This window comes from Microcebus murinus, chromosome 4, assembly GCF_040939455.1.
Source record: "Microcebus murinus isolate Inina chromosome 4, M.murinus_Inina_mat1.0, whole genome shotgun sequence".
Classification (NCBI taxonomy): domain Eukaryota; kingdom Metazoa; phylum Chordata; class Mammalia; order Primates; family Cheirogaleidae; genus Microcebus; species Microcebus murinus.
The window spans coordinates 97,885,009-97,901,233 of NC_134107.1; the positions used below are offsets into that span (position 1 = coordinate 97,885,009).

At 55.7% G+C, this 16,225-nt stretch overlaps 2 protein-coding genes across 4 annotated transcripts; both read right to left on the reverse strand.

The window, feature by feature from the left end:
• Positions 1-743: 743 nt before the first annotated feature.
• Positions 744-2,719, reverse strand: C1QTNF5 (C1q and TNF related 5). 3 transcript variants are annotated; one of them, XM_020286744.2, is made up of 3 exons: positions 2,511-2,719; positions 1,984-2,257; positions 744-1,645 (listed from the first exon to the last, which is right to left on the reverse strand). In XM_020286744.2, the coding sequence occupies exons 2-3, from the start codon at positions 2,195-2,197 to the stop codon at positions 1,128-1,130; spliced, it is 732 nt and encodes a 243-aa protein (XP_020142333.2). In that variant the 5' UTR covers positions 2,198-2,257; positions 2,511-2,719; the 3' UTR covers positions 744-1,127. The 3 variants fall into 3 exon arrangements, with proteins under 3 accessions (XP_020142333.2, XP_012628986.2, XP_075858700.1); XM_012773532.3 differs by having other exon boundaries at positions 1,984-2,247; positions 2,511-2,718; XM_076002585.1 differs by lacking the exon at positions 2,511-2,719 and having other exon boundaries at positions 1,984-2,440.
• Positions 2,720-3,174: 455 nt separating this feature from the next.
• MFRP (membrane frizzled-related protein) lies at positions 3,175-8,183 on the reverse strand. The gene is made up of 13 exons (XM_012773531.3): positions 7,978-8,183; positions 7,789-7,891; positions 7,564-7,677; positions 7,315-7,461; positions 6,983-7,196; positions 6,439-6,569; positions 6,186-6,311; positions 5,854-5,930; positions 5,338-5,486; positions 4,717-4,847; positions 4,446-4,574; positions 3,721-3,848; positions 3,175-3,620 (listed from the first exon to the last, which is right to left on the reverse strand). The coding sequence occupies exons 1-13, from the start codon at positions 8,029-8,031 to the stop codon at positions 3,396-3,398; spliced, it is 1,728 nt and encodes a 575-aa protein (XP_012628985.2). The 5' UTR covers positions 8,032-8,183; the 3' UTR covers positions 3,175-3,395.
• Positions 8,184-16,225: the final 8,042 nt, after the last annotated feature.

Consider the following 16,225-nt stretch of genomic DNA (forward strand, 5'->3'; position numbering starts at 1 on the left):
CAAGGCTTGGCACTTTCTCCTCCCTTCCCCCAACCCTGGAGGGGGAGCTGAGCAAGGGGAAGCTTGGCTCCTTCCAGTCTCTGTTTAATGTGGGGATAAACATTTTATGAGAAGAAGATAAACTTCCTGAGCTGGGAGCGAAGGACCCCCTTTTCTTCCACCCCCACTGGCATTCCTTTGGCCTACCTCAATACCGGCCCTCCCCCTAACCACCGGAGCAGTCTTGAGCTCAAGCTACCCAGGGTCACTGCTGCATCCTGGAGACGTGGCGCCCCCTTGTGGTAAGCTCAGAAACGACCTATCTCTGGACACCCAGGAACACTCCACCAGTGAGAGCAATAAATAGCTTTCCAGTCATCTAGAGACCAAACAGCCAGAACAGCCATGAATGAAAATCCTGGGCTCTTTTTTGTTGGATCAGGGTAAGGGTATATGTGGTGAAGGCAGCCCCCACCCGGTTCATTCGGTATCTTTGAATTAGAAAAGGTGCCCCTTTCTGTGGATGGCCAGAGCCCTGTACTAGGAGGGCATCCCCCTCAGTCAGACACTCCTGTTCATAATGTAAGACCTAGGTGGCAGCTCTGTGGAGCAGCCTGTCACTCACCTGGGCCTGCTTCCTGTATCTCTTGCCCCAGATCTCCATCCCACCTGAGAACCCTCCCTTCTGCCTGAGCACACCCCTCCACACCGTGGTCCTCAGATACAGGGCATCCCCACCACTAAAGAAAGGCTGAAGCCAGTAGGAGGGTTTTTAGATTTATTGAGTGGTCTCTGAGAAAAGGCCGGCTCCAGGAGTAGGAGGGATGGGGGAGGACCCAGAAAGGCAGAGGACCAGGAAGAGAGCACCCCACCATGGGGTCCTGGGCCAGAGCAACTGGAGAACCCACACTTGCCAGCACTGCACATTCTTTGGTCTTGGGCAGAAATCCAGCCACTGCCCCATGCTGTCAGAACTGATCTCAGACAGCCTCTGTCCCCATTCCTTGCAGCAGGACTGAGAGGCCCCTATCCCACCTCCCTAGTCATTCACAATATTCCAGGGGAGCCAGCCCTCCTGGGTGCTGTGGCTGTCAGTGTCGCACCCTCCTCTAGGAGTGAGAGAGGGCGAGCTCACTTTCCAGTGGGCACTAAGCGAAGACGGGGGAGTTGTGCCAGTCAGAGTACACCAGAAATCCAGAGAAGGTGCTGTCTGTCTTGATGCTGGCATAGATGCCAATGTAGTCACCCACGCCCACCTGCACCCACACCTGGTCCTCGGGCTCCAGCCTCACCATGGCGCCCCCGGAGAGCGAGGCTGGCTTGGGCCACCCCCCAAAAAACTGGAAGAAAGAGGCGATGGATTCGCCATTCTTGATCAGATCGAACTGCAGGCTGGCCCGGTAGACGGTGGCGTGGACCGCGAAATAGTAGACCCCGGGCACCTGGCAGGTGAACTTGCCGGTGGTGGCGTCGTAATGTCCCTGCTCGTTCACCAGCACGCGGTCGAAGGGCAGGGGCGCGTCGGACAGCGGAGGCACCCGGCTCTCGGAGCGCTTGGCGCTGAAGGCGGAGCGTGGGGGCACGGAGCACTCCCCCGCAGGCCCGGTCGCCCCCGCGGGTCCCGCCTCTCCTCGCGGCCCGGGGTCTCCTCGCGGCCCCGGCAGCCCTGCGCGTAAGAGAGCAGTTAGGGTGAGAGTAGCGGCCGGGTCAGCCCGCAGCGGGGTGCCTGAGGTCGACTCCGGGGACACCCCGCCCGGTCCTCGCTAAGCTTTGGTAGAGCCGCCTGCACCAGTCCCCCCACCCCCTCCTGCGGCGTTTAGGGCAGATCCGAGGGGCAGGTCAAGGAGGGTCCCGGAGCTCTGGCTCCCGCCGGCGGACCCAGCCCCTCCCCCGCGCGCAGCAGCGCCCCCTCGCGTGAGCCGCGACCCCGGGGAGCCCCGGAGAGCGGAGCCGCGCGGCGCTGCTCGGACGTCCCCGTGGACAGCAGCGAAGCTGCCTTCTTACCCGGCTGCCCGCTCTCGCCTTTCTCGCCCGGAGCCCCGGGCGCGCCGTCGCGACCGTCACGGCCGTCGCGGCCTGGCAGGCCCTGGCTGCCATGGTGGCCCGGCGTTCCTGGAAGGCCAGGGTGCCCCGGGCACAGGCTGGGGATCTTGTTGTCGTCCAGCGGGGGAGAGCCGGCCGCCAGGCCCAGGAGCAGTAGGGCGAGGAGCAGCCTCATGGCACTGGCACCCGGAGCCCGAACGCTGGGGTCCTCTCGTGGTCTGTGGGCTAGGCAGGGCTGGAGTCGGGACCCAGGATTCTGGGACCTGCCTCGCTGCTCACCCAGGCGCGGCCCGGTCGGTCCCCACCCCACTGCCACGCCCCTGAGGCAGGGGATGCAGAAAGGGGCCTCCCCCAGATCCGAGCACCCGGAGAGCACAGGCGAGGGCGAGAGGAGAGACCGGCCCTCCCAATCCCCAGCGCCCGGCCCGCGCCCAGGCTTTCCCACAGTCTCCTCCCCATCCCCGCTTCCCCTCCTCCCCCACGCTCACCCCCTCGCGGCTCCCCGGTGGCCTCCTTCTGGGCGCTCGCTACTCCGGACCCTCCAGTCGGCCGTGCTCCCGCCCCTGCGCTTTACCCAGCCAGGCGCCCCCTGCCCTCGCCGTCCCCCGTCCTGGTTCGCTCCCTGCCGGCTCCGCTCTGCTCCTCCCAGACTTCAAGAGGAAACCAGTTGTTCGGGGGCCAAGAGCTCTGGACCGGGAAATAGCTGGGAAATAACTCGTGGTGTCGCCCGGCGGGCGGCCAAAGTTTGCGGGGAGAGGAGGGGGAGAGAGACTTGAGCCGGGCTCAGAGAGGCAGACTGTGAGAGACATACACTCAGGGCACCTCCTGTTCCCAGGAGCCGGAGGAGACACATTGCAGTGACAGAGACCAAGGACCAGAACCTAGTCTAGGAAGAAATACACGCAGAGAACTGCGGTGGAGAGTTCTAGAGGCAGATAGTCAACAGGATCCCCAGGGCTTAGAACAGGGCCTGCCACCTTAGCAGGCACTCAGGACATTTTTGTTGTATGAGTGAAAAAGTCAGAAGGCAGGTGACAAAGAATGTGAAAAAGCAGTTGAAAAGGGGGAAGGCAGAAGATGGGAAATCTCTGTGAGAGACCTGGATGGGAAGGAGACCTGGATGGGATTGTCCAGTGGTAGGGGGGTGGGGGGGGTAGGTCAGCAGCCTGAGCAGCTGGGGCAAATAGGGGACAAGGAAGGAGCAGGGAGGAGGGTCCCATTAGCGGGTGACTCCTCCTTCCCCTCCCTAGGAGGCCCCTGAGAGGATGGGCAGAGTGCCTAAGGTCCCCTTCCTTGGCTCCCCTGCCTGCCCACCCTGATTGGCAAAGGAGGGTGGGCAGGCAGAGGGCGGAGGGCAGGGGCCGGCTTCAGGGTCAGGGCTGGGCACAAGCTTCCAGGCCAGCTGCCTCAGGCAGCCTGTTGCAGTTGAAGGGCCAGGGGGTGCCCAGTAGTGCCAGGCCAGACTGGCACTGGTGCTCTGCCTCCTGGCAGACAGAGCGGCAAGGGGGAAGGACGCTGCCTAGTGGGGTGCAGCGGGGCACGAGCAGCCCACAAAGGAGCCTCCGGAAATTCTGGTAGCAGGGCAGACTTGTCAGGCTCTGTGGAAGGAGGAGACCAGCTTTCAGGCACCCTGCTCCCCAGGGCTCCCCAGGCTCCCACCCTGTCCCAGGACGCCCTCCTTATCTCTGCCCAGAGCACCTTGTAACCGCTGAGGACCTCTACCACCTCCTGCTGGGTGGCCATGCCCACCCAGATGTTAGGGAAGGCCGTGGTGTTGTAGCTCAGACCGATGCACATCTCCACCTGGACAGGCTCACAGGCCAGCTCTGCGGGGTGGGAGGGGAGAGTCACCGTGGGGACACTTGCTGTGTGGCCTGGGGCGAGTCACCTAATTGCTCTACATGGGTCAGCTGGAGGCTGCTGCAAGAATCCAAGGAGGTAACAGGGAGCGATGCTTCACACACACCGAGAAGCTCCGCCATCCAGGAGCCTGCTCCAAGCAACACTCACCCGCCCTGGGCATCGTGCAGGTACCTCTGCCATCTCAGGGGACACGGGGCACCCACATTTGCAGGGGCCACTTGGAAACTCCCCTGTTCTGTGTAAGATCTGACCTTCACCTTTGGGGTGGGCTATGAAGAGGGACTCTGTGTGACAGCGGGACTGGTTCCCGAACCCTCATTGATCCCCATAGTCCCATTTCCCTTGGGGTGACACTAAGTACCACTGCCACCACCAGCTGAGAGTCATTCCAGGTCTCTGTGAAGCAGCCTTAGAGTCCAGATAGTGAGGCCAGCCACCCTTGCCCCTGTCAGTGGGGACAGGATGGAGTGCTGTGAAGTCTGCCAGTAGGTTTCTGTAAGGTGGCACCCAGGCTGCCCTGGCCTGCCGGCCCTGCCCAGGGTGCCCGGGAAGATTCTCACCTGGGGGTGGGAACAAGGGGCTGCTGCAGTTGTCATTGCTGCTGTCTGGGCAGTCTCTCCACAGGTCACACATCCACTGCAGACCCTTACACCCTCCGTCCTGGCAAAACTCTCTGGGCCCACAGGGGTCTGTAGGTACAGGGCATGGCAGTACCCAGGGACACGCTTACAGCCCCACTACCCTCCTGGTGCCTGACCAGGGTTCAGAGCCCTTCTCTGACCTGTGGAGGCACCTCTGCTGCCCACACCCCCCTTGCCCAGGGGCACCTACTCTCTGTGGCATTGAAGGCCCAATAGGTGGCTGAGAAGCCCCCGCTGCTGATGCCATGATCTGTCCTTAAGAGCACGGCCAATTCGTGGTGCGAGGAGATGAGGGGCGGGGGTGGCTCTGCTCCACAGAACCTGCCCAAAGCAGAGAACAGTGCTGGGCACGGGCCCCCAGCTCACCCGGCTCCACTGCAGCCTCCCACAGGCCTGGCTCTGAGCCAGGAGCTCTGGGCGATGCCAGAGGTGGAGACAGTTGCGGACGCAGGGAGGTTAGGGTCTGATGAGGAAGACATGCATATTTAGTAGACAGAGTATTAGGCAAACTGTTCACGCTCAAGCCACTTCGAGATGGGAATAGTCAGTTGAGGGTTTGTAGGAGAGGTGGAAATGCCCCCATAGGGTGGGAAGAACTGGGGTAGGGAGGGTTTGGGAAAGGGCCTCCTGGGGACGGGGTGACTGTGGAGTGAAGTCTCGGAGATGAGAAGCACAGCCTGTGTTGGGGGACAGTGAAGAGACTTCCGGCTTGGAGTAGTGGAAGAAAATGAAGCTGGGAGGAGTGGGGCTGGTGGGGAGGGAGCGCCAGGCTGCAGGAGGCTACCCACGGCCCCTTCCATGGCTCCTGTACCTGCCCAGGAGGCTGAGGGCCCCAGAGCCACTGGTCTCATACACCTCCACGTAGTCAAACTTGCACTCGTCCTGAGCTTCCAGGCTGAAGTTGTGGAACTGCAGTTCTATGCCGTATCCAGCAGGCACTGAGATATGCCAGGTGCAAAGCTGCGGGAGGGCACAGATGGAGTAGTTCACGTACCTCCTCCTGTCCCAATGTGGGCATCCAGGCTGAGCTCCAGAAGGGGCTTCTTCTCCCAGTGCAGGCTAGGCAGGGAGGGGGCACTGCCCACCCAGCTCCCATCATTGGTAGTTCTTAAGCTGAGAAGGGCCTTTTAACTTATCTGGTCTCAGAGATGAGATTACCCAGCATGGGAACATCTAGGTATACAATAAGCACTTAATAATATTCCCCTCCTGCTTGCTTGATCTCTTCCCAAGTACAAGGCAGTGTCTACCATGCTGTCCCCATCACACTAACCTGGGTGCCGTTCCCATGTGTGCCTCTCCCCTCCCCATGGAGCCCTGCGCTTACCTGTTGGTGAGGGTACTGCTGCAGGTAGCTGGGAGCAGAGAAAGTGCCCTGGAGCCCAGTCAGATTCCCCCCACACCCTGCAGAGAGGCAGAAGGGCTCATGAGTTTGTCAGGATCTGTGCCTCCAACCGATAGGGCTGGCAGAGGCTGCAGAGCAAGGGTGTTGGCCATGCCGGTGGGGAAGGAAGCAGGTTCTGGGCCAGAAGAGTGACCAGGCAGGGAGTGCTGGGTGGGGGGTCCTGGTGTGAGGCTGGGCAGATCTGGGGAGCCCAGCCTGAACCTGGACCCGATGCCTGAAGAGAGTACCCACCCTGTGCCTGGTGGGGCCTGTACCTGAGGACTTGGCACTGCAATTGGTCTCATCACTGCCATCAGCACAGTTGGCGAAACCATCGCACACGGAGTCAGGTAGCAGGCAGACGAGTTGGTCACAAGGGAACTCATCATGGGCACAGCTCCCTGGGAGTGGGCATCTGGAGTCAGGAACCCCAGAGTCCCCACCCCTTTTGCCAGTGCTGGGAGTGGCTGGAGGGGAAGGAAGTGGACACTCAATGGGCAGCTGGGGACACGGTGGGAAGACACTCACCATGGCCAGGGGCCACAGCCTGGTACCAGGCATGGAAACCAAATCCTTCCACGCTGCTGTCGGAGACGAAGGCCACCCGGAGGCGGCTGGCATTGGTGTTGAGTGTGGGGGGTGGTACCCTCCCACACACTCTGCAAGAAGCCAGGTTGGGGGTAATGGAGGCTCCGAGCTCAGGGCCAGCCAGAGTGGAGCTTGCCTGGGCCCTGCAGTCCTGTTTCCTCAACCCCTGAACTGGTGGCCGAAAAGCATCCTTGAATTTCCCAGGGAACGCTGACCTTCCCAGCACCTGCACACCCATCCTTGTAGCATAGCATTTACTCATGGGAAAGATAGGAGCTCCATTTTACAGATTAGGAAACAGATCAGAGAGGGGAAGTGATCTTCCTCAGGTCACACAGCTAGCTAGGTGGTGCAGAGCTGGGCCCAGATGCCAACTCTCTCAATTTCCTCTCAGTCCAGCCTTTCCCACTGCAGCTCCCTGGTTCTGCCCTCCAGACAGTGGTTTAGGACAGACGTGGGATCTCCTAGGGTCAGAGGGACCCACCTGAGAAGGGGGCCTTCAGGCTCAGGGGAGATTTCCAAGCGATCGAAAAGACAGGAGGCCACACTCTCCATGCTGAGGGCTTCAATCTTGAGCTGGATTGTGTGGTCTGTGGCCACCTGGATGTGCCACACGCAGTGGGCATTGGTGGGGTAGGGGTCTGGGTAGTTGGGGCTGCTGAAGAAGCCCCTTGGGCCAGAGAGGAGGCCTCCACAGGCTGCAGAGATGGAGGTCAGAAGGAGAGAGGCCCTTTTTCCCCAAGGTGCCTCTCCCTGGCCTCCCCTCCGCCTGCCATCTTGGGTTCTCTTCCAGGCAAAGCTGCCCTGAGTACTCACTGGACTGGACTGTGGGGCTCATGCCTGCCTCCTGCTGCCTTTTAGGGGTCGCAGTTGCCTGAGAGGTGGTGGTGGTGCCGGTGGTGGTGAGGCCTCGGGCAGGCAGGGGGCTGTAGGAGGGCCTGGGAGGGGGTGCAGCCTGCAGCTCTGGAAGCAGGAAGATGGAGGAGCTGGACCCCAGGGGGGCAAGTAGAGGGGCTCACGGGTCTCACTCTAAAGCCCTTCTCCCAGCAGGCCCCGGGTACTCACGAGCCAGGATGACGGCCACCAGCAGCCCGAGCAGCAGGAGCAGCAGGCTGGCGAGCAGGAGGACACATAGCCAGGAGAAGTGGCAGTCTGGCTGCAGCACTCGGGGACGCCGACCTGCAGGCCGGCATGTGGGATTTTGAGAGCCCCCCGCTCAGGCCTCCCTCACACTGCCCTCGGCGCCTGGGCCTCTCTGTCCTCCCACCTGGAACCCTGTGGGACAGTTACCGTGCCAGGGAGCTCGGATGCTGCAGCTGCCATCCTCCTGGAAGGCTGGCGGAGGGCAAGGCAGCCCCGACTCAGGCTCAAAAGCAGGATTGCAGAACTCAGTCTGGAAGGGCGAGACTTGAGGACTGAGGGCAGCTGCGTCCATTGGGGCTGCTGGGTCTTGGGAGAGTGGATCCGTGTGGCCCTTACCTTGCTCAGTCCTGTCGCCTCCACACAGAGGATGACATCAGAGTAGTCCTTCATGGCCCAAGGCTCTGCATGGCTTTCTGGGGTCCCTGTGACAGCCCAAGATCCCAAGGGCCCACTCTCTGACCACAAACCCCCCACCAAAGGGCCAGCCTCTACTCCCTGAGGGAAAAGGCTGCCAGGCTACACCAGCTCTCGGGCCGCCCTTGGCAGACTGGTTTGGGCTACAGGCTACTCTGTTGCTGTGTGGGGGAAGGGTCTGGCAGCCAGGAGGAATTCGAAAAGGCACCAAAGGGTCCCTTAATCCGACTCAGCTGAGGACGCTGAGGTCAAGACCCTGGCACAGGGTGGCAGCTCTTAAAGGCACAGGCAGTGGCTGAGAGCACCCAGCAGAGGAAGCTAGGTGCTTGGTGGGGGTGTGACTAGGGGAGCTGGCCACCCCCTTCTCCACCTCACCTGATATTGAGTGAGCTCCTGGGGGTGCTGGGAAGAGGGAGAACTTGCAGGCATAAGGAAACCTCAGGTGGTCTGAGGAAGAGAGAGAAGCTGGGTGTAGGGCGTGGCAGCGTCAGGGCCTGTGAGTCCTGAGGACAAAGCCAGCTGCCCACCATTCCTCCCCGTCAGCGTGACGGCGGCTTCAGGCACGTCTGGGTGTTTGGAAGTTCCCTGTTAGATCACCTGCGTGACCAGGACAAGGAGAGAAACCATTACTGGAAGAACATGGTGTGAGCTGGAGGGCTGACTGCTTGTCCCTGGGGGCTCCAAGCCCACAGGAGAAAGGATGGAAGGAGCAGAAGGGGCCCCAGGGCTTGGGCGGGGTGGGGTGTGGAGTCCGGGCCGCAGGGTCGGAAACCTGCACTCTGCAAACCAGGTTACTTATTTCTTGTTTCTTTACATGCCTTTTTCTCCATGAGTGAAGTTCTCTTGGCAAATCCCAGTCTGGCTCAGCTGTCCTCAGAGAGAAAGGGCTTGGTGATCCGTCTTGGGTTAGCCATGCTCAGGCTGAGCGTCGGGCAGGGCAAGAGGTAGGGACGCAGCCTGATATTTCTGGCTGCTGTTTGTAGGATGCTTATTATGAATGTCTGGGCAAGAGGTCTTGCCTGCAGTTTCTCTCCTTCGTAAGTCTGGAGGTGTAACCATTTTACAGATGATGGTACAAAGGCTAAAATGTTCAGTAACTCCCCCAAGTCACATGGGGTAAGATGCAGAGATGAGATTTGAACCTAGGACCAGATAAATCCTAAACTCTCATTTTCTGTGACATACTTCTCTTACCCTGCACCAGGCATGTTGGGAGGGCAGAGGGGTCAGAGGGACAGAGCAAAGCGAGAAACCCAACGGGAATGGGAGACTCAAAGGGGGCAGATTCTGTGATCCTAGGGTGCTACCCTTGCACTCAAGAGAGGAGACTCCCCTGCCCGTAAGTTCTTCTCCATTCACCCCTGGAGGGCCTTGGGCTGCTTTTGTCTAGGGTGGCAAGCCTTGTTCTGGCCCCTTGGATGTCTAACCATGCTTCGTCTTTAGGGAGGGCACTAGTTGTAGGGACAAGCGTTCCTGAAGAGGATGAGACAGTCCCTGACCACAAGTACCTCTCATTCTGGTCGGACAAGGATGGAGCAGGATTCCCTGCCACACTGTGTGCTAAGAGCCTGGGCTAGGGGGGACAGCTCCATGGAGAGTGGCCTTGTGCTCTGCTCCGGACTGGCTCGTTCACTGTGATCACTTGGAGGCTGCGGTGCCAGGTCTGGCTGAGCGCTGGGCTCCCCGAGCCGACCAAGACAGGTGCCCTTGACTGAAGGAGGCTCTGGTCTAGTGCGGCAGTTCTTAAAGTGGGGCCCGGGGACTTCTTTCAGCGGGCTTGAGAGGTTGGAACTGTTTTCATAACAACACTAAGACCTTATGTGCCTTTTTCACGCTCATTCATATTTTCCAGACGCCCTATGACGTATGACATGGCGTCGGGCTGAATGCCGAAGGAGATGTGAGTCCAGCTGTCTTCTATTAAGCCAGACGTTAGAGAGATTTGCAAGAATGTAAAACAACACTGTCTCTTTTTTTTGAGACAGATTCTTGTTCTGTCGCCCCGGGTGAAGTGCAGTGGCACTCATCATAGCTCACTATAAACTCCCGGGCTCAAGCGATCCTCCTGCCTCAGCCTTCCCAAGTAGCTGGGACTACAGGCATGCGCCATGATGCCCAGCTAATTTTTCTATTTTTAGTAGAGACGAGATCTCACTCTTGCTCAGCCTGGTCTTCAATTCCTGACCTCCAGCAATCCTCCTGCCTTGGCCTCCCAGAGTGCTAGGATTACAGGTGTGAGCCACCGTGCCCAGCCAACAGTGCCCTTCTTACTAATTTATTTTTGCTTTGAAAAATATGGCTTTAAAAAAAAATAAAGACATTTATGTTAGCATGTAAAGGGTTTATTACTTTTTAAAAATGTAGTGTTTAAGATTAATAAGAAAATATTTTTCATATAGCAATACTCTCTGCCATAGGTAAAGAAAAAAAAAGAAAAGAAAAAGTACAATTTAAAAATTTTTAAAAAGAATAAATTTAAAAAAAAGGAAAATATTTAAATTTCTCTCAGTTTTAATTTTAATCTGCTAAATATTGATAGATGTAACCTGCATAAGCAAAAGTTGTTTAGGGTTCTCCCTCATTATTAACCACTTCGGTGCGGTGCCCACAGGCCAGGAACCCTTGCCCACAGCTGGCACTCACAGTCTGCACGGTAGTCTGTGCTGGGCATTGACAACGAATCTATTTTGCTCTTGTGTGATGAGGAAAGCTTTAAAGCACTGAAAGCTTGTTTTACTTTACAGGCAGCTTCACTTGTAATGGAAATCAGAATAGCTAACATATACATATATGTTTTCATTACGTTATTTTTAAATGTTCACAATTTTATTTTGATAAATGAAAAATTAGAAACGTCCTATCACGGCTGTCGGCTAAGTTGACGCTCGGCTGTGCGCCTTCACATCACGGCTGTCGGCTAAAGTCGCTGTGCGCGTTCATCTGTGGCTGTCGACTATAGTCGATGCTGGTCCCAAAGTGGTTAACAATGGAAAAGTGTCCTTTGAGAACTATGGGTTAGCAGACAGACATGAAGACGATTTACTGGGTTAAAGGCCAGAGAGCGAGTGCTGTATAAACTGGAGAAGCGATGACGTCGTCTGATGGGGCATGCAGGAGGACTTCCTGGAGTGGTGGGCCTTTGGGCTAAAGTTTGAGGGTTGCAAGGATTTTAATAGGCAGAATTCGGAGTTGGGTGGGGCATTCCAGGAAGGAGGAGAGGTTTAGCCTTACTCCCTCCGGAGCAGGGAGTGGCTTGGTCAGAACTGGGTCTTAGAACTGTCCCTGTGAGTTGGGAGACTGCAGAAGGGAGGCCAAGGGGAGGCGGGGCGACCAGGGAGTGGCTCTGCTTTGCTGTTGTCCACAGCCATCCGCGACTACACCCTGGGCTCCGCGTCTACACCCCGGGCTCCGAGACACAGGCTCTCCTGCCCCTGCCTGCCTTACGAAAGGGTTCCAGGGAAAGGTGGTAGCTATCCCTCAAAGGGCCAGGTCAGGGCTGGGGGTGTTGGTGGCATAAATAACACTCAGTGACATTGATCATAAGACCCCGCAACTCACCATCTCATTTCACCCTCATCCCAGCCCTGGGAGGCAAGGTCAGGGAGGAATTCTTGCTCCCATTCCCTGATGTCACTGGGACTCCTGGGAGTTCGGAGCCTTTGCCCCCAGCGGCACAGCTGGCTAGGAGCAGGCTGGATTTCAGAGCTGGGTCTGTCGGAGTCTTGGTTTTCACTCTTATTCTTTTTTCCTCCCTTCCTTTCTTTTTCACCTTTTCTTTTACATTTTCCACGCTCTTTCTATAAACCTGTAGAAGGGATTAGGGTCACGAGGGCCTGTGGGCAAGGGCACCGGTTAGAAGTGGAGCCCTGTGCGAGAGGCCGGGAGGCTGAGACCTACCAGCAGCCGGGCTCCTGGGCTTCCTTTCCTTCCTCCCACAGGCCTGGGGCCTTAGCCTTCGTGCCTCTTCCTTCCGTGGGGTCCCCCAGCCCCCACTTGGCTCTGCAGTGAACATGATCTCTACTGCACTCCCTGGCCCTGCTGCCACAGATGTGTTTCCATGGAATTCCCTGCTGATTGCCGTGGATAAATGCCAGCAAAGGAAAGTTACGTGCTGACTGGACTCCTGCTCGAGTGACCCTGACTCCCTGGAAGCTCCTCCAGTGGCTTTTGCTTTTCTTCCTGAAAACATGGAGCGCTGTGGCTCCCCTGCGCCGGCCTGTCCACAGTTTGCTCTGCTACCCTCCTGCCAGCATGTAGGGCAAGGCCAGCCTGAGGCCAGTGATAACGTTCTAGGACTCCAGCTCTCTAGAGGGTTCTCCAGGTCAAATCTTCCCCTTCAGTCAGACTGGCCTCTTCATTGTCCCGGGAACACGCTGTGCTCACCCTGTCTCTCCATCTTCCTCCGATCTGGAACGCCCTCCTCCTTGCACCCAGGGCCAGCATTATAGGTGTGCATTACGCCTCTTTCCTACCAAAAAAGACTGTCGCCCAGGCTGGAGTGCAGTGGTATGACCATAGCACACTGTAGCCTTGAATTCCTGGTCCCAAGGGATTCTCCTGCCTCAGCCTCCTGAGTGGCTGGGACTACAGGTATGAACCATCACACCTGGCTAATTTTGCATAGAGGCAGGGTCTTGCTGTGTTGCTCAGGCTGGTCTTGAACTCCTGGCCTTAGGCAATTCTCCCATCTGGGCCTCTCAAAGTGAGTGCTGGGATTACAGGCATGAGCCACCACACCAAGCCACCAAATCTTTCAAATGTGCTCCTTTTCCCTCTCCTGGCTCACTGTCACTCCCTGGTCTTCTCTTGTCTCTAGGAGCTTGGAAGACAGCAGCTCAGTCCCATCACTATCTCCAAGAGGCAGGTCACCCAAGTATCAGGCAATCATTCCTTGGCTTTGGAATACCCGTTTAGTGGGTCTACCTCACTAATTCTGTTTAGTCTGGGCAATGCTATACTTACTTTGCATTCCTAAGCCTTGATCAAATGTGTTTTTCAGGAAAAAGAAGTCAGAAACATCCAGAAAGGCCAGGGGAATTAAACATTTGCTGAGGATCACCCACCATGAGAATTTCAAAGGAGCCTGGGTAGTGTCGTCCCGGAAATGAGGGAGGGCTGGGGGAAGTACACACTTGTGGAGTACCCACCATGTGCCAGGCACACTATTTTTCTTAACTGGCATGCACAACTCTGAGTAGGTATTGTTATTCTCAGATTACAGAGGGGGAAACTGAAGCTCAGAGAGCTAAAGTAATTTTGGGGGGCTGTGAATGCTAGTTTCATTCTGCTGTGTCCTGCATCCTGCACAGGTGTTCGTTTCTGTCCTTAGAGCTATGAAGGATGGGGATCCCAGAGGTGCCTAGCTCAGAGAGACCTACTAGGGCCCAGGTGGGAGGGAGGTCATGCTGATTTTACTGTTGGACATGTGGGAATGTTACATTGCTTTTCAGCTTCATTCCTAATAGATGCAGGGTTGGAAAATTTATTGCAGAAAGTCCTGCAAAATGCTGTCAATTACTCAACCAAAAGGCAGAATACTCAGATGGAAAGAGAACTAGGTGGGCAGTTGAGATACCTGGGTTCTATCTGGGTTCTATACCTGTCTCTGCCATGACAGGCTACGTGGCCCTGAGCAGGCCTTCTCTAAGGTTCTGTATCCTCACTGCCGAAATAAGTGTGGACAAGGTGACCTCTATGACCTGAACTCTATAGCTTTATAGAAAGAAATAAGCATTTTCTGAGCAGTGGTCACTTAAAAAAAATTAACTCTATAAACTGCAACCAGGTAATCAGAGATATGTAAGTCCCCTAGCTTGGGACTCAGGCATTTAGAGGAAAAATGACTTAGAATGATTACTAACACTTGAGTGGTGACCTTTAAGAGCCACTAGCCCAATCCCCTTAATTCACAGACAGGCATTATGGCCCAGAGGAGGGAGGTTCTTGTTCAAGGTCACACCAGAGCAGCTGCAGGGAGGCGCCTCCCCCAGAGAGAGGCCTGCTGGAGCAGGAGCAAAGAATGGGGAAAGAAAGCCAAGTTGCTAGGAGCCAAAGCTGAGGGCAAAGACACCTGGGGACAGACCTGTGTTTGTGGTCTGTGTGGCACTGGGGCTGTTGCCATGGGGATGAGGAAGCACCACGGGGTAGGTCTGTAAGAGGCGGGAGCGAGGGTGGAGGGCCTGAGCTGAGCCCCTGCCCTGGATGTTATCTACAGTTGCCCTGTTCCCTGTTCCCTGGTGGAAGACAGCAAAAGTGCACAGTGGCTTCTACCTCCACTGAAAAGCTAGTCAAAGGAGAGGTGTGACAACTTACATTGATCTGGGGATCACCCATTCACTTGCTACAAGCCTAATATTTCCATTTTGAAGAGGATCCTGCTCACCTGTGGCTTGGGGGGCAATCATCCACATTTAAAATCTTACCTTGGGTTGAGCCACGCTCAGTGCAAGCCAGGGAAGTTTGAGTCCCTTAGGGAGAAATTCCAGGATTCGAATCATTGTTGTTTTCAATCTCTCTTCTCCACTCTTGGGAAATGCCCAGAAAAATGCCCCCACTTCTGTCCTCCTCCATGAGGGGGCTTGACAGCAGCACACAGGCCTCAAAGGACAGCAGGTGCTCTGTCTCAACAAGGATAGATAGCTGGGCCTTGATTTCTCAGTGTCAGAGCAGGGAAGGCAGTGAGGAAGTGTCCCGAGGGACACTCTAGGCCAGCTGGTGGAGCCATCACCCTCCCTAGTTCTAAGACCAGCGGCAGAAACGGAAGAGCTGAACAGTACTAATGATGAGATAAAACCAAAGGAGACACCATCCCTGAGTGCACCAAAAAGGTAATCTTTTTAAGAGGTTAAATCTAAAGTCTTAGAAAAAAGCACTTCAGGGAATAAAACCTTTAACACAAAGGGAACTGTTTCAAATTATTAGGGGGAGTGTTGAGATCTTTGGTTTATCAAAGATTAAGCCCAGGCTGGGTGCAGTGGCTCATGCCTGTAATCCTAGCTCTCTGGAAGGCGGGTGGATGGCTCAAGGTCAGGAGTTCAAAACCAGCCTGAGCAAGAGCGAGACCCTGTCTCTACTATAAATGGAAAGAAATTGATTGGCTAACTAAAATTATATATAGAAAAAATTAGCCAGGCATGGTGGCACATGCCTGTAGTCCCAGCTACTTGGGAGGCTGAGGCAGGAGGATTGCTTGAGCCCAGGAGTTTGAGGTTGCTGTGAGCTAGGCTGACACCACGGCACTCTAGCCTGGGCAATAGAGTGGGACTCTGTCTCAAAAAAAAGAAAATAAAAAGAAAAAGAAATCAAGCCCAGATCACTTCACATCCAGGTAAATCCCGTCTGCTCTAAGAGCTAGTTTTGCAGCATTCACCATTTGCAGGAGACATGTGTTTTAGCTCATCACCGGTCTGTACGGTACCAAGTGTCTTGACAAAGTACCAAGAGGGTAACCCATGCCAGCATTTCAAAAGGAGACAGTTCAAGAGATATGTATTAAATACACTAATTTTCCTAGGTGTAAAAAGTGTTATGTAGAATGTCCTGATTCTTAGGAGATGTATGTTGAGGTGATATAACATCTCATTTGTAAATGTTTTGGCCGAAAGAATAAAGTACAGTTGACTCTTGAACAACATGGGCTAGAATTGCGAAGATCCATGTAAAGGCTGGATCTTTGCCTTTCAAGAAACAAACGTGAATCAAAGATACAGTGTAGGCCAGGCTCAGTGGCTCCCACCTGTAATCCTAGCACTCTGGGAGGCCAAGCCAGGTGGATTGCTCAAGGTCAGGAGTTCGAAACCAGCCTGAGCAAGAGCTGGTGGCGCATGCCTGTAATCCCAGCTGCTCAGGAGGCTGAGGCAGCAGGATTGCTTGAGTCCAGGAGTTTGAGGTTTCTGTGAGCTAGGCTGATGCCACGGCACTCACTCTAGCTTGGGCAACAAAGTGAGACTCTATCTCAAAAAAAAAAAAAAAAAAAAAAAAGATACAGTGTATCTGCAGGTTGCAAAACCTGGTATAAGGAGAGCTGACTTCAGATTTTGGTATATGTGGGGGGTACAGGAGGGTGTCCTGGAAGCCCTGAATATACCTATGGATGACTGTATATATAAACAAACATAGCAAAAAGCTAACAGGGAATCCGGATAAATATAGTGTCCAGGATGTGTACTGT